This window comes from Strix aluco, chromosome 4, assembly GCF_031877795.1.
Source record: "Strix aluco isolate bStrAlu1 chromosome 4, bStrAlu1.hap1, whole genome shotgun sequence".
Taxonomy (NCBI): Eukaryota; Metazoa; Chordata; class Aves; order Strigiformes; family Strigidae; genus Strix; species Strix aluco.
This window is the reverse complement of record NC_133934.1, coordinates 101,425,065-101,440,501: the sequence shown is the minus strand read 5'-3', so window position 1 is coordinate 101,440,501 and position 15,437 is coordinate 101,425,065. Positions and strand designations below refer to the sequence as shown.

At 35.4% G+C, this 15,437-nt stretch overlaps 1 protein-coding gene across 5 annotated transcripts in view; it reads left to right on the top strand.

Annotated features, from left to right (window-relative positions):
* Positions 1-14,864, top strand: part of STRN3 (striatin 3) — a 68,838-nt gene extending 53,974 nt beyond the window's left edge. For 4 of the 5 annotated variants that reach the window (XM_074824570.1, XM_074824572.1, XM_074824571.1 and 1 more), the window contains 8 exons: positions 4,172-4,347; positions 4,468-4,515; positions 6,836-6,957; positions 8,544-8,711; positions 8,975-9,115; positions 10,508-10,615; positions 12,971-13,057; positions 13,166-14,864. In XM_074824570.1, coding sequence (XP_074680671.1) covers positions 4,172-4,347; positions 4,468-4,515; positions 6,836-6,957; positions 8,544-8,711; positions 8,975-9,115; positions 10,508-10,615; positions 12,971-13,057; positions 13,166-13,335 — 1,020 coding nt within the window. In that variant the 3' untranslated portion in view covers positions 13,336-14,864. The remainder of the gene's footprint in view (positions 1-4,171; positions 4,348-4,467; positions 4,516-6,835; positions 6,958-8,543; positions 8,712-8,974; positions 9,116-10,507; positions 10,616-12,970; positions 13,058-13,165) is intronic. The other variant, XM_074824569.1, reaches the window with a different exon arrangement.
* Positions 14,865-15,437: the final 573 nt, after the last annotated feature.

Below are 15,437 nucleotides of genomic sequence, written 5' to 3'. Positions count from 1 at the left end.
TGAAGGATCAAATAACACAGATGGAAATAATTCTTTTTGGATATTTTTATTTAAGAAGAGAATCTCTGTTCTGTCGTGGATCTGAAGAGACTGAAATTCGGATGCTATTAGTTCTCCATCACAGTGTTTCTTCAGGTTAAAAATTCCATGATAATTCTTAATTTCTGAAGTTGTTTCCATATAACTGTGGAGCTGCAATGTAATAAGACTATGTCTTACCTTGTACTGTAATGCAGTACTTGCAGGACATGTTAATCTCATGCCCCTGTGAGCTTAGCTGAAGACACCTTCTTTTCTAGTAAATCTCCAGATAAGCAGATAATGTTAAGCTAAGTTAATATTTAAGTAAAACAACAAACTCCCCAAACACTTAATATTCTCACTTCTTGCATTTTGGTCCTAATAAGTCCATGCTCTTCAGATAGCTTGTGTGAGTCATTATAGTGCATGAATAAATAAAGTCACAAAAGGGTTCCACTAGCTTTCATGTATCATTCCTTGATGAGTGTTGTATTTTGAAAAGGAGAGGATATGTGGACAGAATGGGGATTAAGTTTTAAATCTTAAGAATTTCAACCATAGCTGAAAACTTTTCTGTATGTGAATGATATTTACCTCAGTGCCTTGTAGTTGTTTGTATGCTGAGGGAGTAATATTGTTACCAAATCAAAGGTTCCCATTTGTATGCTGTAGGATTGGCTGTGAAATGGAAAGTTCAGAGCATTTAAATTTGGAAATCTCCAATCAGTCACAACATTGTCAAGAAAAAAAAAACATTAAAAGACACTGACTAAAGTCACTAATTATTGCTTTGTAATTCCTCTGTTTGCTGTAGGTGAGTAGTTTATTGAGATAGGGAAATACAGGTCCCCTTACTATGCTGTAAGAATTCTGTTGCCTGCAGGGGCAGGAAGAGCTTCCTTCCCTGGTGTCTTATTTCTTTACTTTTTGTTTTGTTTGTTTAGTTCAGGTGTAATATTTTTCAGTCTGGTTTGCTGGCAATTTGCAAGGCAGAATGAATAGATTGCTTGCCTGTGTTCCCATACAGATGAACAAAATGAAGGCCAAAAGGGATTTTTATTAAGTTAGATTGAGCAAGTATTATAAATTTCCAATTCTGATTGCTCCTCTAATCTGTTTTGCAATTTCTTGTGGTGTATGGTTTGTATGATTTTTATTTTGCTTGAAGTTTAAGGAGATTTTGTGGTAAAGGTTTTTTAGGACATGTAAAGTGTTTTGTGTCTCCTGATCTAGATGGGTTGGTTTGGGTGTTGGTGGGTGGTTTTGGGTGGGGGAACAACTCGTCTTTGTTTTTGGTAGATGCTGCTATTCTAAGCATCTACTCTGTGGCTGTTTGTGGTCAGGGGACTAGGATCAAGGCTTCAGCTGATCCCTCTTAGTCCTGTTTAGTGAAGTCCCCCAAAGTTCAGGGAAAAAGGGAGGAGCTAGTGAAGTCATATGGTTCCATAGACTGTCTTCTTGTGACTTTATCTTTTGACATTTACAATAGAACATTAAGACTCAACGGGTTAGTAGTGTCCACGCCTTCTGTTTTGAGAGGCTTTTGAGATGTCACACTTTAGAATATACAGTGATATAATGATATACAGTGTCACATTTTACTACTTTTCCATTATACCTCATGCCCATTTTGTATCTTATGTTTATCCTTTGTAATCAGCAAATCCTTTTTCCAAGTCCTTGACTGTGTTTTTCTGAGGTGTATTTTTTTTCTTAGCAGTTGCAAGGATCTCAAAGATGTGCCAGTTGTTCTCTTACTCTTGCAGTAAGGATGTCAAGATTCATTGAAAACATGGATGGGGGAAATGTCAGCTTACATACATCTATATATATAAAAAACTAGATTTCTAGGAAGGTGTACGTGGTGTCTTCTAAAAGAACCAAGATGTTTGAGTCTGTTTTAAAAAATTAAGGCTTTAAAGGTATGCTTAAGATAGGAAATGTACCTTGCTTTTTGTAACTTTGTAAATTGTGCCTTGCGTTTTAACGGATTCCTCTGAACTGCTGAGAATGAAATTACCATTGCAACAGCCATTTTAACAGAAAAGATTTAATGAATTCTTCTCCTTTTTTTTAAAAAAAAAAAAAAGACCACTGTATTCAGTCCTGGTTTTGTTGAATGACTCTTCAAACAACTGTAGTAGAAATCAGTGTGGTGTGGATGCACATCACACCCAAAGAATCAAGGTCTTCTGTCTAATCTGGGACATAACAACATATGCTAAAATTAGCCATTGCTTTTTCAAATGTTTGGCTTTAATTTCTCTAAGCCCCAGATCACAAGTGCATTGAGACAACATGAGTTAGCCAGGTGGATGAATACATTACATGAGGATTAAAATTATCGAGGGAGTCTGCTAGAAAAATAACATTTTTTTATTTTCTTTTTTTTTTTTTCCTTCTCTTACCTACTTTAGATTCAGGGAGGTGAATAAATATGCAGTTTGGGCTGAAATCTATCAAGTTCAGTGGAGAACTCCAGAATTCCACTCTGTTCCCTGAAACAAAAGATTATTCTTTTTATGTAACTTGTATATAATATGCAGTGTAGTGGTAAATAATTTTAAAAACCTCTGCAGTATTCAGTATACTTCAAAGTAGGAACATTGGAAACAAAATATTTTGTTATGAAATGTAATTATGAATTGTATTTGTTGGACGGTATTAAAAAAAATAAAATCCAGGTTACATGTCTAGTATAACAAGTTTCTGTTGATTGATCTGAATTTGGCATAGTTTGCACTTATGCCAGAAATTTGCATTAATATAAGGGGACAGCAAATGTCTGTATGTCTGTAACTCAGAACAGTAAATTTTATTGTCTGAGCCTTTCTATTTATTTTGATTGGATACCATCAAATTTAGTTTGAGTGAGTAGTGGTAATTCAGTCCAGGATACAGATTTGGTCCAAGAATACTTATTACGGTATATGTTATGATCTGATTTTTATTTTCAGTCCTGACAGATATACTAAGATTTTATTAGCTATGGGAGATTTTAATCTCTTAACAGTGTTGCTGAAAGTATCTTGGGATACTGAGAGATTCTGGCCTACAGTTGAGAAACATGCTTTAACAATTACATGGTGAATAGATAGTGTGTAAGGCAGAGGATAGGATTAGTTTCCATTCGTTCTTAGTTTGATAATTTTGGTCATCTAAGTAAAGTCGATCTTCTAAACTCCCTTTATAGTTACTTGAGGGGAAGAGAGAAGGACTTGCATATGTATTTCTCCTTATGATGGAGGCTTAGGATAAATGGGATGTAGTCTTTTAAGGGTCTGTTCTCTGCATAATATAAGTTGTATTCAAAGTTCTAATTTAGTCTCTTGCAGTCACTAAAAGAGTTTAGGGTTTTCTGGTAGGTCTTCTGAGTTACCTATAATTAATATTATAAGCAGCTGTAATTTTTAGATTTTAGCCAAACAGTCTTTACGTTAAGGGTATGAATTGGATGTTTACAATATATAAATGTAAAGTTTGTATATATTGCTTCACATAGAAGCTAAGTTATTGTCTCACTAATATATTTAAAACTCATTAAAGACTTTAAAAAATATTTATATGTAATGTTATGTTTAAAATCATGACAAATGTGTATTGGAATTTGGATTACTTATTTCTGTGTACATACCTTCATGTGTAGAAGTATTCGGGAATTACATGTTTCCTGTCATTCTCAGTCAAGTTACTCATCTGAGGAAGATCACTCACTGGGAACCCGAAGCTCATTTTTATTGTGTTTAAGTGATAAATGGGCTGTTGACAGTTGTAATCTCTTCCTTGGATGCAGACAACATAAGCGCTGAAAACTTTTATCTTTCTTCAAGGAAGAAGAATTAAAGTATCATTGCACAAAAGGATTAAAACCAGTTTTTGAAAATCAAGGCTTCTTGTCTGTGTATTCAGCATTGTACTCCATTCCACTCTGGGATGAAAGAAACTATTAGAGTAGGAAAAGTTGCAGACTACCTTGCATGCCAGAGAGGGAGTTATGGATGCATAGAGACAGATTAATAGATAAATGTAAATTTAAGATTGAACATGTATTAGCTGAATAAAAAATAGCATGTTTTCCTAAAATATGGGGAGATATACATATTTTTAAACCCAAGATAAAATTATTCCTTTCCTTTTTTTTTTTTTTAAGCTGCCAGCTAATAAAGATGCCTTCCGAAAGACATGGAACCCTAAGTATACGCTACGCAGTCATTTTGATGGAGTGCGGGCATTAGCTTTTCATCCTGTAGAGCCTGTGCTGGTTACAGCCTCTGAGGACCATACTCTAAAACTTTGGAATCTGCAGAAAACAGTTCCTGCCAAAAAGCAAGTATATGGGTTTTTATAAAACATCAATTGCGTTTTAAATGCTTTTGAATAACTCTTAAATCTTTTCAGAGTTTTTCAGTAGAGATTTCATGTAATAACTCTTCCTTTCTCTTTCAGGAGTGCCTCTTTAGATGTAGAACCCATCTACACATTTAGGGCCCACATGTAAGTGACAATAATGCTTGATAAATGTGTTGTTGTTATCTCCTGGATTCATAAGACACTTCAGTGTAAAAGCCACAAATGTATTCTGTTTTTACATCATATAGACAAGGTCTGTTACACTCTGTAAAACAGGCAAAATAATGAGTCCCTGTCATGAACTGTACAGTCCATGATAACACAAGAAGAACAGGAAGTGGCAAATGTGGTTAGTTGCAAGGGAAAGAAGTGACTGTAGAAGATAATAATGAAATCACCTGAGTGATGCCCATGTCTTGGACTGTGGATTTTATATATAATATGTGAAGAAGATAAATAAGGTAGAATTTGTTAGTCTTACTTAGTATCTTCAGGTACAGGACTGAGAAATTAAAAGTACAGATGCAATCATCAGGTCAAAAAAAACTAACCCACTGAATGTAGATTCTATGAATGAGAAATCAGGAGATCAGTCTAGGAGGGTTCTGAATCTTTCAGGGGCTTGAGCAAGAATAACAGATAAAATTTAATTGCCAGGATAGGCCAAAGTATACACCCATAGGTCATGCATATTAATTCATACATATGCCCCTCAGGGCTGGGGGAACTTGGAAATTACTGAGATGTTTGTTGTAATCACAAAGTTGATTAATACCTGAGTAAAGTTCTGATAGCTACAGTCAGTTCTCTTGCAGTGTCAACCCAAGCTTCCTCCTTTCCCACCTCAAGTTTGTTTGCTTTGTGTGGCAATGGTGGTTCATTACACACCATAACAAATATTCTCATTTCTGATTGCAGTCTAGCCCAAGATATTGGGAAAGCAGATTGCACAAACTAGTCTGAAACAAGGAAAGATCTTTGTTGTGGTAGATGGTGACAGTGAGCTAACCTGAATTAAACAATGTTAGTAACACTTGCAAGTTGAGCTGGGACTTGCAAAACTCTTAGTGATTTTTCAACTCGCATTAACTGCTCAGTTACTAATTTTGAATTTTGCTTCTTTCCAATAAGAAGGCAAGACAGAAATGTGCAGTTCATAGCCAGTCATGGTAGTTTGAGTGTACTTTGCTTATATAACTAAAGATCCAGTCTCCAAACCAGTTAGCAGGTAAGCTTCACGACAGCTCTTTGATAAGCATGGAAGTAGCTAATACTTCCTGTGCTGACCTTGACAAAAAAAAAAAAAAGGAATTAGTAGTTTGTATTAGGAAATCTACACATAGTGTCATCACCCTTCTCCTCCTCTTAAGCTGCTTACTCAATAGAACTTAATGTCTTATTTTTGTGCGTATTAGCTGAAGCATAAAACACTCTTCCCTAGGACCAGGTGACTAATTTGTACTCATGTTTAAATACAGGTGTTCTTTTGAGTGATAGAGGGTCACTGACCAATTAAATTCTCCTTCAGATTTCTTTGTCTATATGGGCTATTATTTGGGCTTTTGTTACTGAATACCAAAAGGTAAGGTTTGGGGACATTTTGATACAGAACTAATCCTCACCCTGTGACTTCCAATGAGACTGGTAACAAAGTAATTTTACTATTTTTCCCCTCAGGCAGGCTTTGAGAAACATTCCCTTTCAGCCCAGCTTCATTCCTCACTTTGCCAAATACGTAGGTGGATTCAACCAACAGTCTTTCTTTTCACCATCTTCAAATATGTAGTTCTAGTTTGCTCATCTGCACTTAAGCAACCAGTAAACTCCTTACGTCCCAAGCATGGCCCATCAAATGAGTCAGGCATCTAATTTTGGGGATATGGATTTACAATACAGTTAAACCTGTCTTAGTAGTGTGTCTAAAGTAGATCTGCTTCTTCCTTTGGGCTACAGCTTGTGTGTGTGTGTCCAATATCGCAGCAAACAGGTTGAAGAAGTTAAACCAGTAAAAGTCTAACCTTGGCCAAAAGGTACTCTTCCTAGGTTCATTTTTCTGAACCAGTTTACTGGGGCATAGGTTGCTCTCAGTTCCTAAAATAGGATGAGAAAATAGTAGGGGTGTATGGGGCTACAACCACCCCTTTCAGCACAGCTAGCTATTTGATTGTCATAGACGCACTGTGTAAAAACTCACCGTTTGTAGGTGTAGTTATTGGTGCTTCTGAGAAATAAAGGGGGTATTCTCTGAATTGCTTGCATTTGGTTTTAGTTAATCTGTGACGAATATTTTAACTGAGGTTAGTATTGCTTGTTGAGACTTAAAACAGGTTTTAACAGAATTGTTTGTTGGAGTTTGAATTTTTTTTTAACTACTTAATCCAATTTTTTTTAAGTACATAGTCAAATTTTCACTTCTGTCTTGTAGGTGGTATCAATAAACTTCTTTTTCTCTGTCTCCCAATAGTGGACCTGTATTGTCACTGGCAATTAGTTCCAATGGAGAACAGTGTTTCAGCGGTGGTATTGATGCAACCATCCAGTGGTGGAACATGCCTAGCCCTAACGTGGATCCATATGATACCTATGGTAAGTACCTTTTGAAAGATGAACAACTCACGACCATTGTCTTCAATGTTAATTTTCTGCTTGATGATAATATGTTTTGTACAGCTTTTGTGAAATGTAACTACCATTTATCAACTAAATTGTGTGTATTCAAATTTCTCTGCATGGGAAACATTATTTATTCCCACTTGCATTGGTGATGTACTTTGTATAGAACTGTAATAGGAAGACTGGCAATTTCTCAGGTTTAAACAGTAAAGAAAAAATTAATCATGGCTCTTATTTTTTTTAAGAAGCATGCTTAGTACTTTGAACTGAAATTCCAGATTTTTGAATGATTATTTCTTCTGATAAGAATTTCTCAGAAAACTAAGATTGGTGTACTCAAATTCTATGTCCCGTGTTTGATTTGCATTTCGGTTCCCACAACCAGTGTCTCTGAAATTGAAGAGCCGATAACTGCTTGGAAAACTGTGCATCACTCTCCTGCCATTGATAGTGATCAGCATTTTGTGTTTAATGTAACTCTAAGGGTGCAGTTCCATCACTTACTGAAGTTTGAATGGGACAGAGTCAAGAATTCTTCCTCTCTCCCTTGTGCTAATGTAATGAATGAGATAATACAACACCCAGGCTGCATAATCTGTGGCAATGAGATGGGGAGGGATGGGAAGCAGTGCTGTCTTGCACCAATTTAGGAAGACCACTGCACCCTGTCCCTTAAAACCAGTATAGCTCAAATGGTGCCTCTCTGCTAAAATTTTATTCAATATAGTCTAATCATTAAAAATGGACTGATCTGTTTGTGCAGGTAGGACTGTTGACATAAACTTTATGGGCCTCAGACAGAACTGTCTCTACTGCAGTGACAAAGTTATGTTTAAAAGAGAGCTCTAATAGAATGTTTTTCCTCCCTAAAGTTTGTTAGCAGGGCTTTGGTCTGCAAGAACAACTTGGTTTTAATTTTCTTCAAAACTAAATTTTAGTGATTTATCTGGCTTTATTCCTTTCCTTTTATCCTTTTTTCTCACTTCTCAAAGTCTGGTAGAGAATAGATTAAAAACCCCTGTATAAAGTATCAGGGAGAAGAAAATAAGAATGAGTTTCCCTCTTCCACAACAGAAGTAGTCTTGTTTTAATTATTAGCGTGCTTGAGAGTTTTAGAGCATGCCCCTGCGTCAGCAGAGTACGCTGAGTAAAAAAAGCATTAAGCATCAGTGTTTAAGTGGAAAGCTGATTTTTTGTGCCTTGTACAGAGAAGCGTCTTTAAAGGGTGAATTTGGGTGGAAGTGCCTCAGAGAGGAGGTGGTAGCAAGCGTGTATCATTCTGGAAAAACGGACATAGTTGTTTGTGGGGGTTGGTTGGTTTGGTGTGGTGGGGTTTTTTGTTTGGGTTTTTTTTTGCGGGGGCGGGGGGCGGGGTGAGAAAGATGGCATGGTTGTACAAAATTACCTCCTGTGTAATATTGTAGCTGTTGCTTAAACAGGAAGGGCTGGGGAGATATCTGAAAGTTTTAGGTGGAATTTGATTCATATTGAGGTACAAGAAATACTTAAAGTTTCTTTACTAAAAAAGTTTAATTTCTGAACTTTTTGTCTCTTTCCAGAGCCAAACGTTCTAGCTGGCACATTAATTGCTCACACAGATGCAGTCTGGGGTCTTGCTTACAGCGGTGTAAAGAATCACTTACTATCTTGTTCAGCAGATGGCACTATTAGATTATGGAACCCACCAGAGAAAATGCCCTGTATTTGCACTTACAATGGAGAGAAAGGTAAGCTTTTGCAGTGATTTTGACAATCTGTTAATGAGGCAGCTGATGGTGTGTCCAAGCTCATTATCTCTGTTTATCAAAACTAGGTAACAGGACTAAAGGGAAAAGACCTTTTAATGAAGTAATCCTGGTGCTGTAGCATTACTTTAAAGAAGGGAACAAACTTCTTCTTTAAAGTATGACTATAAAACAAACCAAATGTTTGACCTTGCAGGAATTTGAAGTGTTTCATTCTTTCTAAAGACATTTTCATCTCTTTCTAGAGCATGGAATACCTACATCAGTTGACTTTATAGGTTGTGACCCTGCTCATATGGTGGCATCTTTTAATGCTGGCAGTACAGTCATCTATGATTTAGAAACATCCCAGTCAGTGGTAATGCTTTCATCACAAATAGAATCTGGTAAGTAAAGCTCTTTTGTATTATATATCCATCTTGGATGAGGTACCTTTATCTGAGTTTTATTATATGGTGAAGTAAATGACAAAGTTTTGCTCCTCTCCTGCATCATGCAATTTGAAAGTTGCTTAAATATTTAAAAGTGCTTGGAACAGACACAATGGAAAAGGTTGTGGATTAACAGGATTTGAAAGCAAAGATAGTGAAAGCAACAGTTTTTGTTCTCTAAGCTAAGATTTCTCAAGATTTAGTTGTCTGAATTGCGTATTAAAACACAGTTTTTATTATATAGCCTTGACATGGAGGATCTTAAGATAAGTAAATAAGTGAATTAAGCAGAATATTAGTTCAGTGTAGAATTCTGCACAGCTTGTGATTAAACACTGTCTCCTGTGGAACTTTTAATATTAGAAATTCTGTTGCTACAAATAAGGTGCTACAAAGGTGTAGCTCTAAGAATTCTATGTATCTGTGAAACTCTAGACAAAAGAGCCTTCTTTTCTTGAACCTGTGAAAGCGTTCTATAAGGAAAACCTCCAGTTTCTGGTCATTCCTTTCTATGAAGTGAGACCTAAAGAATAATGCAAGGGGAGAATTTGCTTCTCCCATCCAAGTAGTCTAGTTTACTTAGTGATTATACTTACAGTATTAAATAGGTTATATAAAGACTTCAACACAGGTTACAAAACTGTAAAAGCTTTATTCTGGGTAGCTTGTGCAAAAACTGGCATTGACAGTGAGAAAGAACATCACAGATTGGAGAAACACCTTTCCTAGTTTGAAGAGAGAATCTTAAATGGAATCAACAAAAATTAAGCACAGAAATGAAGGGAACAAGCCTTAAAACGCTGGCCTATCAAGATAAAGTGGTTTTTAAGGAGCATTCTAAAAACTTCTAAAGAGATTCTAAACCATGCATTCTTTCTTTAAGTTGAAATAAGACATAAATATATCTGACAGAATCCAATGTTAGATTGACTTCAGTTATTTGGATTCTATCCTCTTTTTTTCGCAAGCTAAACATTTTTTGATGTGGAGGTAGAAGAGGTGTGGGCTAAACGTGTAGATGCCACAGTTTATTTCTACTTGGTTAGTGCTGCCCTGCAGTACTTGCTTGCTTTGTTTGTCTCTCTTGAATCTTTCATGTGCATAAGCCACTTGTACAGCTTTAACCTTACAGTACCTTGGCTAGAGCCTACCTGGCTTAGCCCCATCCTGTAAAGCAAGAAGCTATTATTTATTTCTTAGATTCATTGATGCTGCTCCTAAAATGTTGCTTATATATAATATTAGCTAATATAATAAGCTAAAATGTAGTGGTAAAATATTCTCATTTTAACTTTAACCCTTTCTTTAAGGCAGCTGAATATTTTTTTTATTTTGTATTATTTTTAGGTGGACAATCAAATAATCATATTAACAAAGTAGTAAGTCATCCCACACTTCCTGTAACTATTACAGCACATGAAGATAGACACATCAAATTTTTTGACAACAAAACGGGTAAGGATAAAGAGAACATAATTTGTATGTGTGAATATGTTTAAAGTAAATCTGGATGGACATAGAGAAGATCCATTTGTAGAAAACTTACTAGTGATGCAGTTTTACACAAAAGAGAACTTCTGGTATTTGTAAGATTAAACTTCTTCAGTACCTTTTCTATGAAATAGTGGTATCTGTTGCAATTGTGACTTCAGCAGTCGGAAAATACTCTCTCAAAACAGGCAGAGATAGTTGTGAGGGACGAGAAGGTCCTCTTAAGTTAGTGCTTTACTAATTTATAGAATGTCTGCCATTTTCTTCCTGCCTTCATCATTTCCGTGCTTTTAACTCTAAGCATGTATCAGTTACGTTTTTCAACTCTCAGTAGTAAATAACACTGCTTAGTACCCCTTGGGGCAAGAAATAAACCTAAATTCATTGTAGCAAAGGAATCCTGTGTTATACTTAAGTTGCTGGTTAAGTTTATAAAACAGAAAGGATCTGGAAAAGAGAGGAACGAAGGATATAGGGAAAAACTGCATGTGCTGTCATGACAAAAAGATTGGAATAAATGTAAGAAGGAACATAAACTTCCCATTCGTTAAATTATTAATCACTTCCTGCATGTTATCCCACCAAAGTTGGAAGAAAAAAAATAATCAGCATAAAATGACTTGTAAGTAAAGCATATGTGCAACCCCCTGTTTTAAGTGTGTTTGGTTTGGTATGGGCAGAGTGGGAATGGTGTTCTTGGGGTTTTTGTTTTTAAAGGCAAAAAGCTAGACTTTTTCTTTTCTTCTCACCTGCCATGAATGTATGTATTTGAATTGTGGTCATTAAATACATTGCAGTGATGGTCCTGAAATTAAAATGTATTACTTTAAAGAAACAAAGATGTAGAATAAGGAGAAAAATATCGCATGAACAAATAATCAGGTTAAAGACAGGAAACAGAAGGTAGAAGTAAATGGTCATTTTGTGGGGGAAAAAAAATAAATAAATTAGCAGGTCCTGGAGTGATCAGCAATAGTTCAACATAATATGAATCATCTGGATAGGGAACAGTATGTTAACAGTTTACTGATATTCATTAATTCAGGGTATTAAAGATAAAGGCTGGTGAGGAAGAACTGAAGATTTTAATAAACTTAAGAGCGGGCAAATTAAATTCCGTGTGGATAAATGTGAAACAGTGCATGTAAGGAAAAACAAGCTTTATAATATAAAATAATAATCACTGGGCTGACTGTTCTTACTGGAGGTAAAACCTCAGAGTTAAGAGATTGGATGAAAATGTCAGTTTGTTGTTTAGCAGTCAGAACAAAAAAATGCATGTTAGAAGGAAGAAAGGAATAAACAATGAAAAGAATCATTGTTAATACCTTTGTATGAATTCTTGGTGTTATCCACATGCGTACTTTGTGTTACTCCAGTCTCCCTTAACTTAAAAGGGATATAGCCAAATTAAAATGTTTCAGAGAATGGTTAAAAAGGTGATCAGAGATCTTCAGTAGTTTTTAGCTTCTTCAGGAAGAATCTTAGAAACGAAATGGGCTGAGATTTGTCAGGAAGACAGCCAACTGGGCAAAGATGATATGCTTTCCTCATGTTGGTCATGGTCTTACAGGGATTTATTTGCTCTCTTTTCCAATACATGAACTAAGGTTCAGTTGATAACCCCCAACAGGTTACAACGTTCAAAACAGAAAGAGGTGGTTATTCTTACGTGCAGTTAAACATTTTGGAACTCCTTCCAAAAAGCATTGTGACATGCTAAAAGATGATGTAAGAGTCCAGGAATGGAGGTCACTGAAAAGAAATGCATTAAGAGTAGTTAAATGCAGAGATAACATCTCTGGTTGGTGACATAACTAAACAGTTAATTATTAGAAGCTGGAGAGTATTCTGGGCAAGTATCACTTATAGTTGCCTTGGTTTTATTTTCTTCCCTGGTTTATCATCAATACCCTCCTAGCAACGACAGAGATAGATGGATCTTTAGTATGACTCAGTAAGTCCCTTTCTAAAAAGCTTTGTCAAGACTTTGTCCTACTGGGGTAGGTATTAGGACATTTAAGAGACTAAAAATTGAGGTTCTCACCCAGTTGTTTTAGGATTGGTCTTCATAGTCATTGCTACCGGTAAAGATGCCAGATGGATAAAAAGAGTGCTTATAATGGGAATGCCTTTTTGAGAGTTGTGTCATTTATCCATATGCTTATACAAGAGTCTGCAGTTGAAACTTAATTTCTAATATCATTCAGATATTATTGGAATCTAAACAAGCATGTTATCTGTATTGCATTTAATGGGAATGTTATTTTTAAAAGAAACAGCACTTCACAGGAAATTCACTGTTTATTTTGCTTTTAGGTAAAATGATCCATTCTATGGTTGCTCACTTGGATGCTGTCACAAGTCTAGCTGTAGATCCTAATGGAATCTATTTAATGTCTGGAAGTAAGGGCTTTTTCTTATTCTGTATCTCTATAAATTTTACATTTATGATGCACTTAAGTGTCTGACAAATCTAACTTTGTCTTTTGTCCTTTTTTTTTCCCTAAACAGGCCATGATTGTTCCATTAGGTTATGGAATTTGGACAGCAAGACATGTGTGCAAGAAATAACCGCTCATAGGAAAAAGCTGGATGAATCAATATATGATGTAGCATTTCATCCATCAAAAGCATATATTGCCAGTGCAGGAGCTGATGCCCTTGCCAAAGTATTTGTGTGACATAGCGGAATAAACCTGCATCATAACAGCAGGTCTGTTTGGACAAAAAAGAGGGAATGCGTCACTGCCATCAATGATAAGGTTACCAATAAGACACTACATCTGATCTGCCTGGTTGAAGGCTCTTATGTGGGGCAGGTGTAAGTTGGTGAAAAGTCACCACATCTTGAACAATGTCAGGCTCATTCATTTAACTGTAATTACTGTATTTGGGGGGGTGGGGAGAAATACAAAAAAGAAAACCAGTATTTGTAGCCTTGACTGGATATGAACTGAGCGTATGTCTGTTCTTTAGGTGTCTTTAAGCAAACGTGGAGTCTGATCTTACAAAAGACTTTTATTTTGGACTCTGTGTGCTGCCTTAGGGTTAGGAATGTGGTGCTCTTGTGGGGGGAAGTGAGCTCCAAGAGTAGCTTTCTTTTCATCTCTTAGTAATCTTCTGTTTATCAGTTGAATGCCACAGATTCCCCTTTTAAACTTTTATTTTGCTTTAAAGAAAAGGAAATTTAACTTAAAATATTTTAGCATTAGTTGCACAAAATGTTTGGATAAAATTCTAGTTTTTATAAGTCTTTTTATATATTTAGCCTGTCACAACAGTGCTCAAGATTGTATTGATAATGTTTTTCTGCATTATAGAACCCTAAAACACAGAGATCTCACTGACCCGCTGCCGTGTAACCACACTCTTCCCTTCTTTTGCCTAATACAGCTCAGCTAAGTCCTTGCATAAGGATGCTAATTCATCATCATCGCATAACTGTCTTCATAAATAAAGGACTGTAAAATGTGTTCAAATGAAACACAGAGGGGTTAACACCCCCGAATGAACTCTTTAAAAAAAAAAAAATTAATCTTGGCATCCTATCACTATGTGATATTTTGTACATCTTACTGTATTTACGAGTTTATTTATCAAGGATTACCCATCTTGCTAATGGCCTATTGTTATTTATTTCACTTTTTGTTGGTCTTTATATCCTTTTATGTAGTGTGTTAAAGGGCCCTGTATATCTGTTATGGCACTCTTTGAACAGTCTAAAATAGATGAGAAAAATGGGACATTTGATAATTCTAAAGTTGCAAACCAAGAAATTCTTTTTCCTCTGCTTAAGTACCTGGAGTGGAGTTGATTCCAAAAAACAATCTTGTTTCAGAACTTTTGGAGTGAAAATTATTTTTATTTGCGTTTCAAATAGAATACAAAAGTAGTTGATTCAAGATTCATAAATCTGCTGTGTTTTGACTAGTTATTCCCTGCTTTTATTTTATTTTCAGATGTGCTTCAGTTTATGGTGTAACTAAAGATTTTGTTTGTGTAATGCATGATTAATACAATAAAGTATTTTTTCTAGTCTTCCACAAAACTTTTCTGATCAGTTTGCGAGTTTTGATGAGTTTTGTAAGGTTTCTGTTTTACAAACTATGAATCAGCAAATTTTTAAGATTGTACCACATAGCAAAAGTACAGCTGTTGAAAAATAATGTATATAAAATGCATATAATAAATATTAAATGGTGTACCTGTATGTTACTGTTGGCTACATTATTTTGTGTTGCACAGTTTGAAAGTGTCATTCTACAAATTACTAAATGAGGTCTAAATTTTAGTAAAATGACCATTTGTTTATTATGCTTATAAGCTGCTTTGCTTTTGGAAAATTGTAATAGTTGTCTGGACATCAACCAACTGTTCAATTTCAAGCAGGAGTACCCACATATAAGAACATGTTTCCACAATATTTTTAAAGATTTTTACAAAACAAATTGAAAATTGCTAGTGTATTCTTAGAGCCTTTATAAGATGATAATCACAATGTTTTTCACTATGTCCATATATGAAGTGATTCTCAAGTGATTTAGGAGCCAGAAGGATATGTTTTTATTTCAAACTGCCACTGAATCATTGTGCTGCATTTTAAAAAAAAATAAATTAATTTCTAAATGCTTAAAATTTGCCCATATGTCAAATGTTATCTATTAACCTTTGTTCATTTCTTTACAAGTCCTCCGAGATGATGCTCAAAAAGCTAAGCTGCAGGTCAACATTTAGCTACTCTGTGATGAGTCACTTTCCTGAAAGTGTATCAGCAGAAACAGAA